This window comes from Drosophila takahashii, chromosome 2R (assembly GCF_030179915.1).
Source record: "Drosophila takahashii strain IR98-3 E-12201 chromosome 2R, DtakHiC1v2, whole genome shotgun sequence".
Taxonomy (NCBI): domain Eukaryota; kingdom Metazoa; phylum Arthropoda; class Insecta; order Diptera; family Drosophilidae; genus Drosophila; species Drosophila takahashii.
In genome coordinates this window covers 30,285,696-30,301,479 of record NC_091679.1, presented here as the reverse complement: position 1 = coordinate 30,301,479, position 15,784 = coordinate 30,285,696, and the positions used below count along the sequence as shown (strand labels likewise).

Below are 15,784 nucleotides of genomic sequence, written 5' to 3'. Positions count from 1 at the left end.
TGGGTATGCAGGACACTCACACACTGGCAATCGCAATCCCGTGCACGCACACGCATGCACTCGCACGCACAAAGCGGAGAGAAAGAGCAGAAGGGAGAGAGAACGAGAGCGAGAGCCAAGTGCAAGCGCAAAAAACTGCAACTGCGCGAAAGAGAGGGCGCGAGGGTGGAAACGTGACGGAGCGATTCGTAGCACAGTTTTCCTTTTCCCCTTCGCTGTCGAACAGTTTTCTCGCCGCTCTCTCCCGCCTGTCGCCATCTCGCTCTGGCAGCGCTCGGGAAATTTGGTCTTCAATGACTTGCTGCACACGAAAACCGTGGCAGTTTTATTCAAGTTTGAGCGCTCGAATCTGCAACAACGTGCACGCAAAACTCTCAAAATTCCCTAAAAATATAAAAATCACAAGGCGAGCGAAAAACTCAAGGAAAAACGCTAAACGTGTCGCAGTTTCTTGGAAAATATCTAATATTTTTGGCAACATCGTGTTTTGTGCAAGTGTGTGTGGAGCAGAAAAGCAAGCGGCAACAACAAAAATATCAACTATAAAAACACTGTTCTGAGAATGTGAACAAATTTCCATTAATTTAAAACTCAAAAAAACTGAAAATTCAAACCAAATCAAGGAACCCTAAAAAACAGTGTGCGAAAAACCCTACAAGTGTCCCAATAATTAATTTGGCCACTTAGCACCAGCGATATTGTGCCCCACCTGCGGCATTTTCATTATTTTGTGGTAAGATTTTTATTAAATTAATTACCTACGAGTTAAATGTCAAATTGTTGTAACGGGAAGTTGTTTTTTTTGCATAGTTGGTTATAAAACACAAGTAAACCCTTTAAAACACTAAGGGCCGCTTTCTCGAGTCCCTGTCAAAGTCCCTGATAGCTATCTGTTCGAAAAACTTAAAGACCAGATAAACTGTTCGTAAAAGCAAATCCGCTTTCTCGACTGCTTTAATTTATCTGAACGAGAAACAATTACAGAGTGCTGTTAACGCACTGTAAAGTGCAAAAAATGGCATGCTTCGATTATTTCATCAGCTGTTTGGGTATAATTCAAAGGAAAAGTCAACTGTGATTTCGTTTCTTCTTCATAGTTGGCTTTGGGAAATCAGCTGTCATTCTATCGAGTCGAAAACGCTTAACAGGGACTCCGAGTCCCTGTCAAAGTTAGCTCTCACATTTATGCTCGAGAAAGCCAAAATGCCTTAGCAGGGACTTTATCTGTTCGAGAAATGTTAGCCGGCACTCGAGAAACCGGCCCTAAACAATTTTAATGTTTTAATTTATAAAGGTTTAAGTTTATAATACAGTAGCTTACCAAATTTACAAAAGTTTAAGTTTATAATACAGTAGTTCACGAAAACCATTTTATTACATTTTTTGTTTGTTAATTTCGCAACGTATAAGCCTGATACGTGTCCAAAAAATTGACACTACCAAAATAGAAACTGGAAACCCTAAGCCCGAAACCGGTTCCCAAGTGCATTCGTTTCAATGACGTTTGTGATAATTTTAATTAAGCGTTTTTTCACAAAATGGTGGCCACTGTTGGCGAGCTCTGTTAGCAGAAGTTGGCCAAAGCTTTCGAGCTTTCGATCTTTTGGCGATCGGGTCGTATGCGCAACGTGCGATCTCCGCGCATTCGAGGCGTTGAGGCATCGCCTTTATAGCATTATTATAACCACAGCTAATGCGCTTATTTCGAAATATCCGAAATCGCTTACCTGCTCTCGGCGTTGCGCAAATCGGGAGTGGGAACGGGATCGGGATTGGGATCTCTGCAGGTTGCCCATTATCCTGCCGGCGAGACAATGGCTAGACAACAATTGATGATCTCTTGCGCATTTTCCGCAGACAATAATGCGATCGTTTGTTTGCCGCCTTTGTCTGATTGTCCGCTTTTCTTTATTTTTTTTGCCATATACCTTCTGCCTCGTTTTTTACGGGGCCTCGCCCCTTTGACATTTCCCTGTTGTTGTTTGATTGCCATTATCGTCTTGGGGACTGCGGATCCTGTTGGCAACATCGCTACCTGTTGGTAACTGGAGATTCACACACGACACATGGCCGCAATTTGGGATGCGAACTCCTTGGCGAATGGCCAACACATGACGCCAGGATCCCAGCATATGGCGTCCACTTGAGTCTGAAATTCGACCACAGCCCGAGTTAAAACTGAAGTCATGCCAAGGACAAGGGCATATGGCCCTGGCTTCCACCCCCGCTACCTCTTATTTTTGTACACAGAATGAATGAAAATTATTGCAAGTTTTTCAGCCACATTTTTCCCTTATTTTCCGTGCCTTCCCATTTCCATTTCCCGATTCCAGGCGGTGGTAAAAAAATGCCTGACATTGTACATATAGATTTGAATATGTATGCGTAAAAGTAAAACGCGCGAAAAGCAGCCGGAAAAATACGCGCACACATCTTTCGAGGGATGTTTGCATATTTTTTTCCCCCAATTTTCCTGCACGTTTTCCTCGCCACCACCCACTTTGCCCACTCCCTCCCCCCCATTTTACTTTCACTTTTTTACGGCGCATAAAACTTCGGGGGGCAGGCGAGGTAAATTGTACAAGCAAGATTTTCCGCCAAAAAGAGAAATGGAGGACTGGAGTGGAATGGATGGCCGCTCCATCCCCAATTTCGCACACCTGACTTCCTGGCTTCCGCTTCCCGCTTTGCCCATTTTCGTGTGTGTCTGTTTTCTGTTGATTTTAGCAACCCATGCGAAATTTGAAATTTGCCCCTATGTACAACTCTCCAACCCTCTGACACTTGCCAAAATCCGGTCTGGAAAATTCGTATTAATTCGCATTTTCTCCAATCTTTTTTTCTCTTCCGGAAAACAGGCAACCAGGTGATCCGTAGGCCTTAAACTGGCGCTCAAGGTCAGGAAGCACTTATCCTTCTACTCGCCGACGCTGCTGAGCGCCGCCTTCACCAGCCTGAACGGTGTGTACAACCACAGCAGCGGCAACAGCAGCGATCCCGCTCCGGACGAGGAGCCCGACCATCCAGCGAGGGTGAGCCACCAGCACAGCCACAGGGATTCCGAGCAGGATCACCACAGGGAGCACAGGGAGCGCGAGGCGGATCGCGAGGAGATGGGCGGCCCAACGGCGCCAACGGTGGCCAGCAGCGGCGAGGTGGGTCAGACCTATTGCCTCCGCTGGAACAACCACCAGACGAACCTCGTCCAGATCCTGCACGCCCTGCACGAGGTGGGCAGCTATGTGGACTGCAGCCTGGTCGTCGACGACGAGCAGTTCCAGGCGCATCGCGTCGTCCTGGCGGCCAACTCGCCCTATTTCCAGCACATCCTCAAGGACGTGCCGCAGGACCACTGCAGCATCATCCTGCCGGGGGTGAAGGGCTTCGAGATTGCCGCCCTGCTGCAGTACATGTACACGGGCGAGACGACGGTGACCAAGAGCCAGGAGCCGGAGATCCTGCGCACCGCCAAGGAGCTGCAGGTGAAGGGTCTGTACGACAACCTGATGAAGTTCAACCACGCCAGCGTCACGCCCACCTCCAGTTCGGGAGCGAAGGCCCAGAACGGCTCGGCCTCCAATCACTCCTCGTCCGTGATCTCCACATCCACCCACATCTCGCCCAGTGCCGCCATCTCGAGCAGCTGCTCGCCACCACCGCCGCCGCAGTTTGGCTACCAGCCGGGCTATGGCCACTATCCTCCTCCGCAGCAGCAGCCGCTGTCGGAGAGGCAAATTCCGGCTCCCGGCGAGGCTCCCCTGACCCCCACCCAGGCCACGCCCCATTCGGCGCCCTCGGGGGCGGGCGAAGCGGGCGGCCAGTGGCCCCTCACACCCTCCGCCGCCGCCGCCATGCTGAACTCCGTCTACGAATCCGCCGCCGACATGAATCCCCTCAAGCGCAAGAAGCTGTCGGCCATCTCGAGCATGCTGCTCAGTGGCAACCGCGACACGCCCATCCTGAGAAACGTTCTGGCCCAGGCCAATCCCGCCGACTCCTCGCAACCCGGACCGCTGGCCATGAACGGCGAGAAGACGCCCACGCATCCGCACCAGAGCGGCCAGCTGCCAGCGGGATTAGGAGTGAGTGGCGGGGAGCGCAACCACAGCTTCAATGGGTCGGACTACGGCGGCGACAAGGAGCCGCTGTCGCCCTACACGGACCGTTCCTTCGAGGAGGAGAGCGGCCAGTCGGGCGGCAAGAAGCCGGAGTGGAAGCGCTACAAGCAGTACACGCGGGCGGACATGATGTGCGCCATCCAGGCGGTCAGGGAGGGCATGAGTGCCCTGCAGGCGAGCAGGAAGTACGGCCTGCCCAGTCGCACCCTGTACGACAAGGTGCGCAAGCTGAACATCACCACCGGACGGGGCACCCACCGCACCCCCAAGCGCAGCCCCCCGGGAGCGGAGTCCTCCCAGGGATTCCCCTACTCCGCCGCCGCCGCCGCTGCTGCCCATAACTACGGACACGGTCATGGTCATGGTCATCACTCGGAGTCGAAGCGCGATTCGAAGGTGGACCATGTGCCCGCCCACCACGGCATGCCGCCCACCATTCCACCCTCGGCGGCTGCCCTCCTGGACCACGCCTTCCTGCAGCAGGCGCTGGAGAACCGTGGTGGTGACATGGCAGGCCGAGAGGCTCTCCATGCCATGGCCCTGGCCGCAGCTGCCCATGCCGCGGCCAATCGGCTGTCGAGCAGCCCCGCGGAGATGGACCAGCGCTCCAATGGCCACGGCATGCGTTCGCCCAGTCCGCAGGGTCGTCACTACGACCAGGAGGCCATGGATCTGGAGATGGAGAAGCACGAGCAGAACATGATCAAGCGGGAACGCGACCAGGACGAGCGCGATGATGCCGACGACGAGGAGGATCAGGAGCAGGAGCATGTGGAGGATCTCTCGCTGGCCAGGAAGGAGCGCCCGCAGTCGCCCTACTCCCCGCAGCCGGCCGAGGGTGCCGGGGTGATCATGCACGCCAGCAGTGCGCCCGCCAATGGCAAGGAGCACGAGTACCCGGCCTCACCGCCCTTTGTGCCCATGGGCCTGAAGCGGGAGCTGCTCGATGCTGGCGAGGATGCCCAGGCTCGGGCCGACTGATTGACGCTCACCATGGCCTGGCAATATGCCACGGACAGCCTGGACTCCTTGGCGGAGTAGGGCTTAGGCGTAGATCCTTATTACCCAACCCATCCTTGTGTTACTTTCCTTACTTACCAATCGGCGACTCAGGCGCCGAGCAGCGTTGGTGAAGCTTTAAACGAAGAGACCTCATCCCAGTCGTTGTGGGAATCATCCGCACCAGCAGCACCTGGCACCCATTCAAAAATCAAACCCACACACTAGAATAAATTGTTGTCAGCATCACGTTGTGCCTAAAAACAGAAATGTTAGGATATAGGTAGGTTAGGGAATAGGTTATAGACTACAGATACCCTAGGCTAGGCACACTCGAAGGCCATCTTTGGAAACCAGCTCAACCAACCCATTCAGATGATCCCTGCCAACTGACAAACTAAGATACGATGTATATGTAAACCCACTTACATGAGACTGAAGGCGGGATCGGATGGGGTTGCAATGGGCTTTATAAGGACAGAGCAGAAGAGGCTCCCATTGGAATCGGTTAGTACCACTTTGTTAAATGCCAGTGATTTGTTTTAAAAATTATTAGCACTAGATTATTTATAACGACCAGTATGTGGAACGCATGTACGTGGCCTTACGTTTATGATTTTCGAACTTGAACACAACTACCTCAAATAGCGTATCTTTGTTAGCCTCATGTTATCCTGTTAGCGAGATATATTATCGTCCTGGGTTGAATTTATAAGACTGACACCGACTCAAACGTATGTACCACGAGCAAGAGCACACGCATTAAAATAAAATAACGAAACTAAACTTAGATCGAGATCCTTAGTTTGATAGCTATAAGTTTCAGGCAAATTGATTAGTTCTAAGCCAGCAACTAAAACGTAAGCACTACACCTACACTATTTATAAGGCAATTAAAACGAAAACATGCGCTGGGGGCAATGCAATAGGCTCTTTAATTATAAACACCTACACTTATACAACTATATAGTCGTACGGTCGATAATGTTAAATTGTTATACGAGTAACTCTGTACATAGCATCATAGTTCACACAACACACGATCGAATTCTAGATCTAGCTTTAAGTATTCCGAATTGTAATGCAATTTAAATTATCCCTAAACACCCGACTTTCATCATGTAAAGATCAGCGAAAGAACGCGAAATAAACTGACTGAAGAATCAAATGGCAAATGTGTTTTCCTTTCGACAACGGCACAATATTTATTATAAAAAATACAAATTTGAATTTTACTAAGCTAGTGCTAGATAAAATGACCTACTCGTTAATATTGCAGATTCAGTGACATCCCACGCAGTTCGGATTTCGCTCGTCAAAATCGCAAATGCCAATGGCAAAACGAAAGGGTTTATGTTGGGGCAAGTGCATGGGCTGCATCGAGGGCACCGGTATCCTCGGAATATAAAACTCTCGCTCTTCGTACGTCTTGCAGATTGGAGGATAGTCCTCTTGCCGGGACCCATGGCAGTTGACGATTGAGAGCGAGCGGTCTATACTGATCAGGGGCTCATCGTTGGGACTGTGCCCTCGTTGTTTGCAATGGGCCAGCAGCTTGGCCTCGCTGAGAAACTCCAACCGGCAGAAGTTGCAGTGGTAGTTGATGCCCTTTTTGTGCAGCTGGAAGTGGCGGTCCAACAGGTGCTGCAGCTCGAACTCTTCGCGGCACTTGTGGCAGACATAGAGGCCACGGTTCTGGAGATGCATATGGTAGTCCAGGAAGACCCTGAAAGGAAGACGACAAATGGCTCTAGTTTAAGAAAAACTCGAACCTAAAGCTACCACCTACTTGCTCGTAAACACATCACCGCACTTGTGACAGTAGAACCAGCTCATCTTGTAGTGCTCCATGTAGTCGTGCTTCATTAGAGCCACCAGGGTATCCGTCTGGTAGCCACAGCCTGGGGTAAAACACGAGAAAGCTTTCAGTCGCACCTGCGTCTTGAGCAGATCAAGTAGGTATAGGTCTGTAAAAAGAGCAGGAATAAATCTAAAGAATGCTTACATAATAGTAACAAATCCCTACCGTACTCCTTGTCGGTGGTCATGTGCGTTTCCACCAGTCCATAGTCGCCGTACAGGAGAGATAGATTCCCGGCACTATTGCTATTGCTGCGACTGTGGTTCACGATCCAGTCGCCGGTGAAATTCATGCGTCGCGTGTACATGGCATCCTCTTGCTCATCCTCGCCCTCTTCCCGCTCATCCTCATCGCTTTCGACCTCTCCATCCTCTTCGGTTCTAGTATCCATATTGTACTTATCCCAGGCTTCCGAACAGGCCCGTGAGCGAGAGCGCAGGGAGCGAGCCCTTGGCGTCCGGGAAGACGGCACGGTTTGTCCAGACTCCTCCTGCTGCAGGGCGCTTAAGGCCTCCTGCTTGGCTTGGCAGATGGTGTGATGCATCTCCCACTCGTACTTGGTGTCCAGCTGGGCGTCGCACAGGTCGCAGGCGAACCGCTGCTGATGCTTCAGTCGCTCGTGCTGCCTTTTACTGACCGTCGATTCGAATTCCTCGTCACAATGTCGGCAGTAGTATTTTCTCGAGGAACGGGTGACTCCGGAAGATGCCTCCTCATCGTAGCTGGCCTCGTTCAGCACACGACACTTGGCGCGCGGTGGGCGGGGCTGCGACCGGCGTGTTTTAGTGCAGCGGCGCAGGTGCATGGCATAGTAATCCCGCCGGAAGTAAGCCCCTCCGCACTCGTGGCACTCCAGCCGCGTCCGCCACTTCCAACCCTCCGCATGCTTCTCCACCGGCTCCTTGGCCGAAGGAGAATAGGGCTGCTGAGCGAGGTAGACTTCCAGCACGGAGCAGGAGGAGCTGCGACCGCTCTGCCTTGTTTCGGCCACGTCCTCTTGGCTCTCGACCAAAGTGGTGGACACCTCCGCATCGGCAATGGGTGGACTGTGGTGGGCGGGCGAAGTAGTGGTCGTTGTCACGGTGGTGACGCCTCCGCCCGAACGCTGCAGCCGCTGCATGCGTTGCATCAGGGATCGAGTGACCTCCGAATGCATGTTCAACTTGCAAACGCACTCTACGCAAATGGCCTTCAAAGTGGATCGGATTACATCGGCCTGGAAGATTAGGGAAATTCCAGAGTTAGCTTGGACTCAAGGAGGCGATGGTAAGTGGATTACTCACCTGGATCTTCCAGTCGCGACTCAGGCGACGTTGCATCACATGGTTGGAGCGCAGATCCAAGAGAGCCGAGGCCTTGGCGGCGCCACAGATTGTGCAATTGGCGTCGTTGGCCTCCGCCTCCCGCTCCGCATCCACCGGGTGCTCATCCAGGTTCTGATCCTGGCGATTGCCATTCTCAACGGAGCAGTTGCCTTCGGTGCTGCTGGGTTCCGGATTTCCTGCCGGGGCTTCCCGCATTTTGCTGGGAATTGAGTGGCACCAAGGGGGAGAACAGCTCGAAAATGGGGATTCCGCCGGTTTCCCTCGATCTCAATCAGTTCCACTTGGTGCTCGTGTCATTATTGTTCCTAGTTTCTTTTGTTTGCCAAAGAACTACCCTCGAATTTTCCAATTAAAAAAGTTAAAATTTTGAACGCAAATATTCTTTTTAACAACGGACTGCAGTATGACCGTGGGAAGGGTTGGGAAAATATAACAAAAAACGCTTTGACGGTCTGGCAGCACTATACGGTGTACTTTATTTGGGGTATTACATAAACTTTTGAATTTATGAACCGTTAAAACCGTTAGCAAAATTATTATTTTTTTTTTTATTTTATAAATTTTTAGAACTGCAAAAAAAATTTTGAATTTTAGAAAACTTTACCATTTGGGTACTGCCCATTTCAGAATTTGCCTTTTCATTTATTTAAACCAACTACCATAGAAAGGTAATGAGGTACCACCTACATCAGCATTGATTATAAAATATAGGGATTTATTTTAATCATTAATTTATTGTTTTACTTTTTCCAAGGGCAATCAGAGGGTTAAGCATTGTTAGGACCAATGCCATTGGCCCTACTCTATTTCGGCTTTTCTCTTGTGCAACGAAATAGACGCTCTGAGTTTTCTTCTCTAGTTCCCAGTCTTTCCCAATATTCCCACATCTGTCGCGCCAACATATTTCGAAAACATTTTCGAAAACGCTCGCGTGCAGTGCTCAGAATATCTTTTTTTAAACCCCAACCGAGAGCAGTTGGCAACGGGCGGTCGTGTTCTTCGGTTGTGTGAAAGAAGCATCCGTAGATTTTGAAAAAAGTGCAGCGGTATAAATACATACATTCGCTTATGTATGTAGGAAGCCAGGGCACTTAAGGGTTTTGGCGAGAGTGCGTGCAGACAAAGTGCGTTTCGCTGGAAGAATTCTACACTAATTTTCGCTGGCAAAAATTGCCCCACTATTGCCGAGGTTTTTATATAAGAGGCAAGCGGGCATTATTTTTAATTTAGCTGTTGATATTATGCATAAAGCGAAGAGAGAAAGCAAATATCAAAACAGAATAGAATCGGCGAAGCCGGGAGAGTGCCGAGAAGAATTCTACGGCCTGGTTCTAAAAATCTTTTTCTTCAAATTCCGTTCGTGTGTGTACGTGTCAAAATATTTATATGTGCACACGCTCGGCGGATTATTTGTTTGGTGAATTTCCACCAGCCGCCCTGCAGCAGAAGTCCCGTATTCCCGTTAACCAGGAAGCGAAAATACAAATCCCAGTTCGGCCGATCGATTCATCTCTTAATTTACTTTGGCTGCGTGCAGGAACAGCAACAAAAGATACATAAATTGAGATACTAGCGCGTATAAAATAAAGGAATCCAACAGATATAGAAATGTTTTCCTTTGGTGTTTCTGTTGCTGCTGCTGTCGCTATAAATATTTACAACGCCCGCCTTGTATACAAAGTGTAAATATGTAGATACAATCTGGTAGATACATTCGCGTACATAAACTGTTTCAATTGTTTTATTGGCCAGCTCATGGACAAAGCTGTGCCGAATCGAGAGTGAATCAAGTCATATGAACTGACCAGTAAACAAACTTGAGTTTGAAGTACATTTGCGAATCGAAAAGCTCCTATGTAAACAGCCAAAATGTCGAAGAAGCCACGTGGACACATTCACAAGATCCGAGAGTTCGAATTGGAGAAGGTGAGTGCTCATCCATCCGAACTAGGATACAATGTATCCGAATGTAAAAGATTTACGCATTTATTTCCGCACATATTTGTCCCGATATTATTTTATGTTTTATCCCGCTATAAACAAATAGATATAGAAAGGTATTAAGAGTTCGACTTGGCCCAGTCGCGTCTTGACCGGTATGATGGGCAATCTGCCAATAATCTCTTCCCCGGGAAATCGTCTACAATACAACGGGGAAAATGCCATGTTAACGATTAGATCTCTGATCATTAAACACAAACAGCAATGGGCAGCGTCTCGGTCGCGAATACAGTAATGTTTAATAGGTCTAGGTAACGCATATTATATACACACATATCTCTCGGTGCATTTCTACACTTGATTGTTCAAATAAACACAGTTGAGGTGGGTCTTTAACGAGGCGTTACAATTTACATAAAGCTCTCTTTGATTTTTCGGCATGGGAAGCCAAATGAAAATTAGTCAAATTAGTCATTAATAAAATCCGTTTTACAGCCTAAATAAGCCCAAATATAGATAGTTGATTTAAAATTTAAAATAATATATCACTTTTATAAAACCTTTGAATGTCATCCTCCGAAAAAGTTTTTTCTACAAAGAAAAGGAAATCAAGAAAATAGTCTGAAATCAATTATTACAAAAGCCGGCATATAAAGTTAACTAGAATAACTCGAAAAATAAACTTTATATGGCATGTCACTTCATCATAACTAATTAGAAGCGACAGGTTCCCAAAATATGGTTCCAAGAAGTCTTTTCAAAATCCAGACCGAATACATTGATGTATAGTTTCTCTAGCGATCGCAGCTATTTTAATGTGTCATCTATATATAGATCCAGCTTGTGGACGAGTTTGATATCATACAGATCGTTGGTGAAGGATGGTTTGGCAAGATTTTGTTGGTGGAGCATCGGGGTTCTCAAACCGAGATGGTCCTAAAAGCTGTACCCAAACCTTATGTGACACTTCGGGACTTTTACCGCGAATTCCACTACGGACTCCATTTGGGCGTCCACCGGCACATTGTGACCACCTACGATGTGGCATTTGAGACAGCCGGATTCTACGTTTTTACCCAGGAATATGCTCCACTAGGTGGGTTTCACAAATATTATTTAAAAATAGTAAAATTAATAAATCGCTTCCACATTTGTAGGGGATCTCACATCGAACGTGACCGACTCGGGTGTGGGCGAAGTTTACAGTAAGCGTGTGGCAAAACAATTGGCCTCGGCCATTGACTACATGCATTCAAAGTAAGTTTTACTATATTCCGTAGAAAAAGAAGCCATAAAAAATATATGTATTTTATAAGATATTTTAAGAAAATCTAATAGGATTTTTTCTAAGAAACCAAAATATTATAATTCTTTACTTATTAAGAAAAATAAATCTATATCTGTTATTTTTTTAACGTAAACATGATGTATGCATAATTAAATCATCGAAAAAGGTCCATTAAAACATTTAAGAGTGCATAAAAAAGTATTATTAATTAGTAGTTTCTAAACCATTTTTTTGAAACCATTTTTAATACTTATTAAATAATTATTCTTTAACAGAGACATAGTGCATCGGGATATAAAGTTAGATAATGTGCTCATCTATCGCTCGGACTTCCAGCGCATCAAGCTGTGCGATTTTGGCGAGTCCTTTCCCACAGGATCCACTGTGGAGCGCCGCAATGAGTGGTTGCCCTACAGTCCGCCTGAAGTATTAGAAATTAAACCCGAGGGCAGTTACAAGTAAGTAAGCCAACAAATTTGGAATGTGCCTCAAAGTTAAAACTCCTTTTTAGGGCCGATCCCAGCCACGATGTTTGGCAGTTTGGCATTGTGATTTTTGTGTGCCTAACTGGATGTTTGCCCTGGCAGAAGGCTGCCTCCGATGATCCGCGATATGTGAGATATGTGGCCTGGCAGGGAGGACTAATGATGATGCCCCTGCGTCGAACTCCACGACTCTTCAAGCTCCTCACCTCGAATGCCCAGCGAATGTTCAAGCGCTTCTTCGCCAGGATCTCCAACCGACCAAAGAGCCTGGCCGATGTCACCAAGTTCCTAGACGACCGCTGGCTGGCCAAGACCGCCCAGAAGGAAATGGCCGAGTACGAGACCGATGAACTATGTCCTTCCATGTACTCCTTCCACAGCAGCCCGGATGAGAAGAACAAGCTGCTCTACACCCTGGCCGACTGCGGGATCGAGACGAATGTGGACAGGCAGCAGAAGAAGAACCGCATCAAGGACTGGATAGAGTCTTCCATCATTACGGAGGAGGATGAGGTGAGAGTTGGATACAATAAGATAGGGTTATCGCATGTTCTTCAAATACTCTTTAGTTTTTAGACCGCATTTAATTTCTAAACTTTCAAGTCGCCTTTAGCTCGAAATAAAAAGACTTTCTTAAAACATTTTCAAATTTCAATGACTTTTGTTGTTCAATATCTAATTTTTTAAAAATACCATCGTTCTTGAATGTAATTAATATTTCAAACATTTATAAAATAATTCTTATCCAATCGTTGTCATATAACTACTAAATTATTACCCATGAAAAATAAATATAAAATATGAAGACAAATTTTGTGCTGGGAAAGAAGCTTACCGCCTAATTCAATCGGATGTCTAATGTACATCAATATAAATTTCATCCGGAAACCCGAAATAGATGTTTTTCCAAGTTTCTCAAGTTTAAATACATCGTTGTCCTTTGAATTATTTGGCAGACGGCCAAGTTAAATTTAATTGTCTTAAAAAACCAAATTGTTCTCAGATTAACCAATCACCTTTTTGAGACATATGAAATACAATAAAAAGACCTTCTTCTGTACATATTTACTCATAAATAACCCTAATTGCAGGAGGAGAACGAGGAGACCAATTCCGCATCCCCATCCTCATCGGTCTCCCGGGAGCCCCTGCCCGGTCACATCTCCTCGCTGCGCAAACCACCCAGCCAGGCGGAGAGCGCCAAGGAGATCAACAGCACTCTGAAGGACGCCACCCAGAAGCACTTCGATCCGCGCACGGGGGCTCTGCAGCAGGGACCCAGCGAGATGGGCCAGGTGGCGGCCATGTCGTATTCCAAGTCGGCCAGTCCCTCCTCCAACTACAGCACCACAGCCTCCACACTGAACAACGCGGACAGCCTGCTGACCCTGGGCTCGCGGCAGGATCTGCTGGCCAGCAACCTGACCATGTACACCTCCATGGAGACCGAACTGAATCGTCTAGGTGAGGCTGATCCTCGGCTGAACCAGCGCTCCCAGAGCAACAATCCCCTGCTAACCACCTTCGACGTGAACACCTCTCCCGCCGCCAAGAACTCAATTGGAGTGGGCACCCGCGGCTCCAGCCGCAGCATCCTCAAGTCCTCCATCGCCACCGCCGCTTTTCCCGCTTTGGGCGCTTTTAACCACGGCCAGAGCCACAGCCTGCAGCAGCTGAGCCAGCACCTGCAAACCTCCACGGGCCTCAGCCCCGCTCCCAGCAAGAGCTTCTTCCGGCGATGACTAATCCCCCTTGCCGCACTTTCAGAGCTTTGCGATGGCCGGCACTCGAGCTATGCTAATCTCCCGTATGCTTCTCAAGTTAAAGACAGTGCCTACGGATCGGCCGATGTCAGCGAGACGGCGGCAGTCAGCAGGAAGGACACCGCCTACGATCGCACCACCAGCTCCAGCAGTCACAATGTCGCCCGGCGCCAGCGCAGATAGCTCCCCAGAGGGATGGCAGCCACTGATTAACAAGTTCCAATAAATAGATAATGTACATTTCTTAATTGGCAACCACTCCTTTACTTGGGCTCTTGGGGTAACGGAAACGGAAACGCAAACTGAGGTTCTTACAAAAGTACGTTTCATTTATTACGCATCATCTCAAAGGCCCAGAAAACGAGCACCGCTCACTTCAGAGGAATGAAACGAGAGCTGTGGGTGGCACCGATACCGGGACGACCGTGCTTGACGGGCTTGTAAGTCAGGGCGAACTCGCCCAGATAGTGGCCGATCATCTCGGGCTTGACCTCCACCTGTGGGTTGGGATAAATAGATTAGTTATCATGATCGAGGGAGGTTCTTGTTGGGGATCTTTCTCTAGACCTTTGTGTTAAGATTGTCAATCATTGTGGTTGTTGTTTGATGTTACTCTATATGTGCTAGGGATACTGGGGTAGTCTTACTATAATTTACAACTTAGAATAGCGTTGAGAACTGCGATTGTTTGTAACTATTTAAAATATGTTGCCCAAATGGATGGCCATAAAATCCAGAAATCCTTTCTTTTAATAGGTTAACATTTTTTTTTACAGAAACCTCAATTAGATTTGCCTAAATCTAATTATAACTTAATATATAAAATTTGTAACCAATCAAATGTGGCCTTAAATTGTATTTAAAAAAAAGAAGGATTTCACCTAAAATCCGATGTCTAATCAGGAAAGTGTAATCAAAAAAAACTTCACTATAAACAGCATCTTTCTGTTGATTGGAACTCCACACAAGGTCGGGAAAATAATCCTCCACAGCTCTTACCTGTCCGAAGTCCTTGCCGTTGTAGACACCAATGATGGAGCCGGTCATCTCGGGGACGATGATCATGTTCCTCAGGTGGGTCTTGACGATCTCGGGCTTCTCATTTGGGGGAGCCTCCTTCTTGGCCTTGCGCAGCTTCTTGATCAGGGCCATTGGCTTGCGCTTGAGGCCGCGGGAGAAACGCCTGCGGGCACGGCTGTGCATCAGCTCCACCAGCTGGTTGCTGTTCGGGGAACAAACACGTTTATTGAGGAATAGACCAGGGGATCCCCTCGCACTCACTTGGGCATGTCCAGAAGCTGGTCCAAGTCGACACCGCGGAAGGTGAACTTCTTGAATGTACGCTTCTTCTTCAGACTTTCATCGACTTGCTGCGAATGGGAAAAACACCGTCATTAGTTTTATTTAGCCTCCGAACCGCACTCCAAAAATAACATCAGCAGCAGTGCAAATAACTTGGCCCCCTGCGCTTCACATTGCATTTCGGCGCGGATGCCACGGATGGAATTTCGAGAAAATACTTACATCGGCCATCTTGGTTGATTGGTTTGTTGTCTCAAAGGTAGTTTGCGACCTGCAAAAAACTGTAAGAATATGAATTTTCGCACGTGGCTCAGAGTTAAAAAAAAAGAATTGCCCAATACCAACCGTCCGGAAACGCAGCGAAAAGAAAAGGGAAGAAGAAGAGATTCTAGAGGTGAGCCAAAAATAGTGTGGCTGCGTTGGCGTGACTATCGTGTTGCGAGAGCTGCCAACCGGCTTTCTAGACCGCAAAAATACCGTATCTTTGTAAAATATACTAGATTTCCAAACACACCATGAATGTTTTATAATACCCTAATTCTGCACACAGTACTTGAAAATATCGCTACTCGTTGAGTAAAGGGGTATATTATATTCGTGCAAAAGTATGTAACAGCTAGAAGGAAGCGTTTCCGACCCCATAAAATATATATATTCCTGATCAGGGTCACTTGCCGAGTCGATCTAGCCATGTCCGTCTGT

General features: G+C 47.7%; 4 protein-coding genes across 7 annotated transcripts; 2 read left to right on the top strand and 2 right to left on the bottom strand.

Annotated features, from left to right (window-relative positions):
* Positions 1-328: 328 nt before the first annotated feature.
* On the top strand, positions 329-6,285 carry rib (ribbon). The gene is made up of 2 exons (XM_017146354.3): positions 329-733; positions 2,859-6,285. Exon 2 carries the CDS (start codon positions 3,114-3,116, stop codon positions 5,097-5,099), a length of 1,986 nt encoding a protein of 661 aa, XP_017001843.3. The 5' UTR covers positions 329-733; positions 2,859-3,113; the 3' UTR covers positions 5,100-6,285.
* A 7-nt stretch (positions 6,286-6,292) lies between these two features.
* On the bottom strand, positions 6,293-8,713 carry LOC108060591 (zinc finger protein 260). Its single transcript, XM_017146355.3, has 4 exons — positions 8,262-8,713; positions 7,144-8,194; positions 6,907-7,084; positions 6,293-6,843 (listed from the first exon to the last, which is right to left on the bottom strand). The coding sequence occupies exons 1-4, from the start codon at positions 8,496-8,498 to the stop codon at positions 6,399-6,401; spliced, it is 1,911 nt and encodes a 636-aa protein (XP_017001844.2). The 5' UTR covers positions 8,499-8,713; the 3' UTR covers positions 6,293-6,398.
* A 566-nt stretch (positions 8,714-9,279) lies between these two features.
* On the top strand, positions 9,280-14,028 carry LOC108060592 (serine/threonine-protein kinase meng-po). 3 transcript variants are annotated; one of them, XM_017146357.3, is made up of 7 exons: positions 9,280-10,229; positions 11,079-11,340; positions 11,402-11,501; positions 11,808-11,990; positions 12,044-12,530; positions 13,109-13,481; positions 13,785-14,028. In XM_017146357.3, exons 1-7 carry the CDS (start codon positions 10,173-10,175, stop codon positions 13,961-13,963), a joined length of 1,641 nt encoding a protein of 546 aa, XP_017001846.1. In that variant the 5' UTR covers positions 9,280-10,172; the 3' UTR covers positions 13,964-14,028. The 3 variants fall into 3 exon arrangements, with proteins under 3 accessions (XP_017001846.1, XP_070069023.1, XP_017001845.1); XM_070212922.1 differs by having other exon boundaries at positions 9,280-9,507; positions 10,012-10,229; positions 13,109-13,916; XM_017146356.3 differs by having other exon boundaries at positions 13,109-13,916.
* Positions 14,029-14,088: 60 nt separating this feature from the next.
* Positions 14,089-15,495, bottom strand: RpS15 (ribosomal protein S15). Of its 2 annotated transcripts, none has more exons than XM_017146359.3 (5): positions 15,428-15,495; positions 15,305-15,363; positions 15,062-15,150; positions 14,780-15,002; positions 14,089-14,277 (listed from the first exon to the last, which is right to left on the bottom strand). In XM_017146359.3, exons 2-5 carry the CDS (start codon positions 15,311-15,313, stop codon positions 14,152-14,154), a joined length of 447 nt encoding a protein of 148 aa, XP_017001848.1. In that variant the 5' UTR covers positions 15,314-15,363; positions 15,428-15,495; the 3' UTR covers positions 14,089-14,151. The 2 variants fall into 2 exon arrangements, with proteins under 2 accessions (XP_017001848.1, XP_070069024.1); XM_070212923.1 differs by having other exon boundaries at positions 15,305-15,353; positions 15,428-15,445.
* Positions 15,496-15,784: the final 289 nt, after the last annotated feature.

Bases quoted from the DNA above. Each gene is read 5' to 3' on its own strand.
- rib (XM_017146354.3), top strand. From the start codon at position 3,114: ATGGGCGGCCCAACGGCGCCAACGGTGGCCAGCAGCGGCGAGGTGGGT.
- LOC108060591 (XM_017146355.3), bottom strand. From the start codon at position 8,498: ATGCGGGAAGCCCCGGCAGGAAATCCGGAACCCAGCAGCACCGAAGGC. The intron at 8,195-8,261 runs GTGAGTAATCCA...CTAATCTTCCAG, and splicing joins GTCGCGACTGGAAGATCCAG to GCCGATGTAATCCGATCCAC. The intron at 7,085-7,143 runs GTAGGGATTTGT...CTCTTTTTACAG, and splicing joins GACCACCGACAAGGAGTACG to ACCTATACCTACTTGATCTG.
- LOC108060592 (XM_070212922.1), top strand. From the start codon at position 10,173: ATGTCGAAGAAGCCACGTGGACACATTCACAAGATCCGAGAGTTCGAA. The intron at 10,230-11,078 runs GTGAGTGCTCAT...ATCTATATATAG, and splicing joins GAGAGTTCGAATTGGAGAAG to ATCCAGCTTGTGGACGAGTT. The intron at 12,531-13,108 runs GTGAGAGTTGGA...CCCTAATTGCAG, and splicing joins TCATTACGGAGGAGGATGAG to GAGGAGAACGAGGAGACCAA.
- RpS15 (XM_017146359.3), bottom strand. The intron at 15,003-15,061 runs GTGAGTGCGAGG...TTCCCCGAACAG, and splicing joins CAGCTTCTGGACATGCCCAA to CAACCAGCTGGTGGAGCTGA. The intron at 14,278-14,779 runs GTAAGAGCTGTG...CCCAACCCACAG, and splicing joins ACGGCAAGGACTTCGGACAG to GTGGAGGTCAAGCCCGAGAT.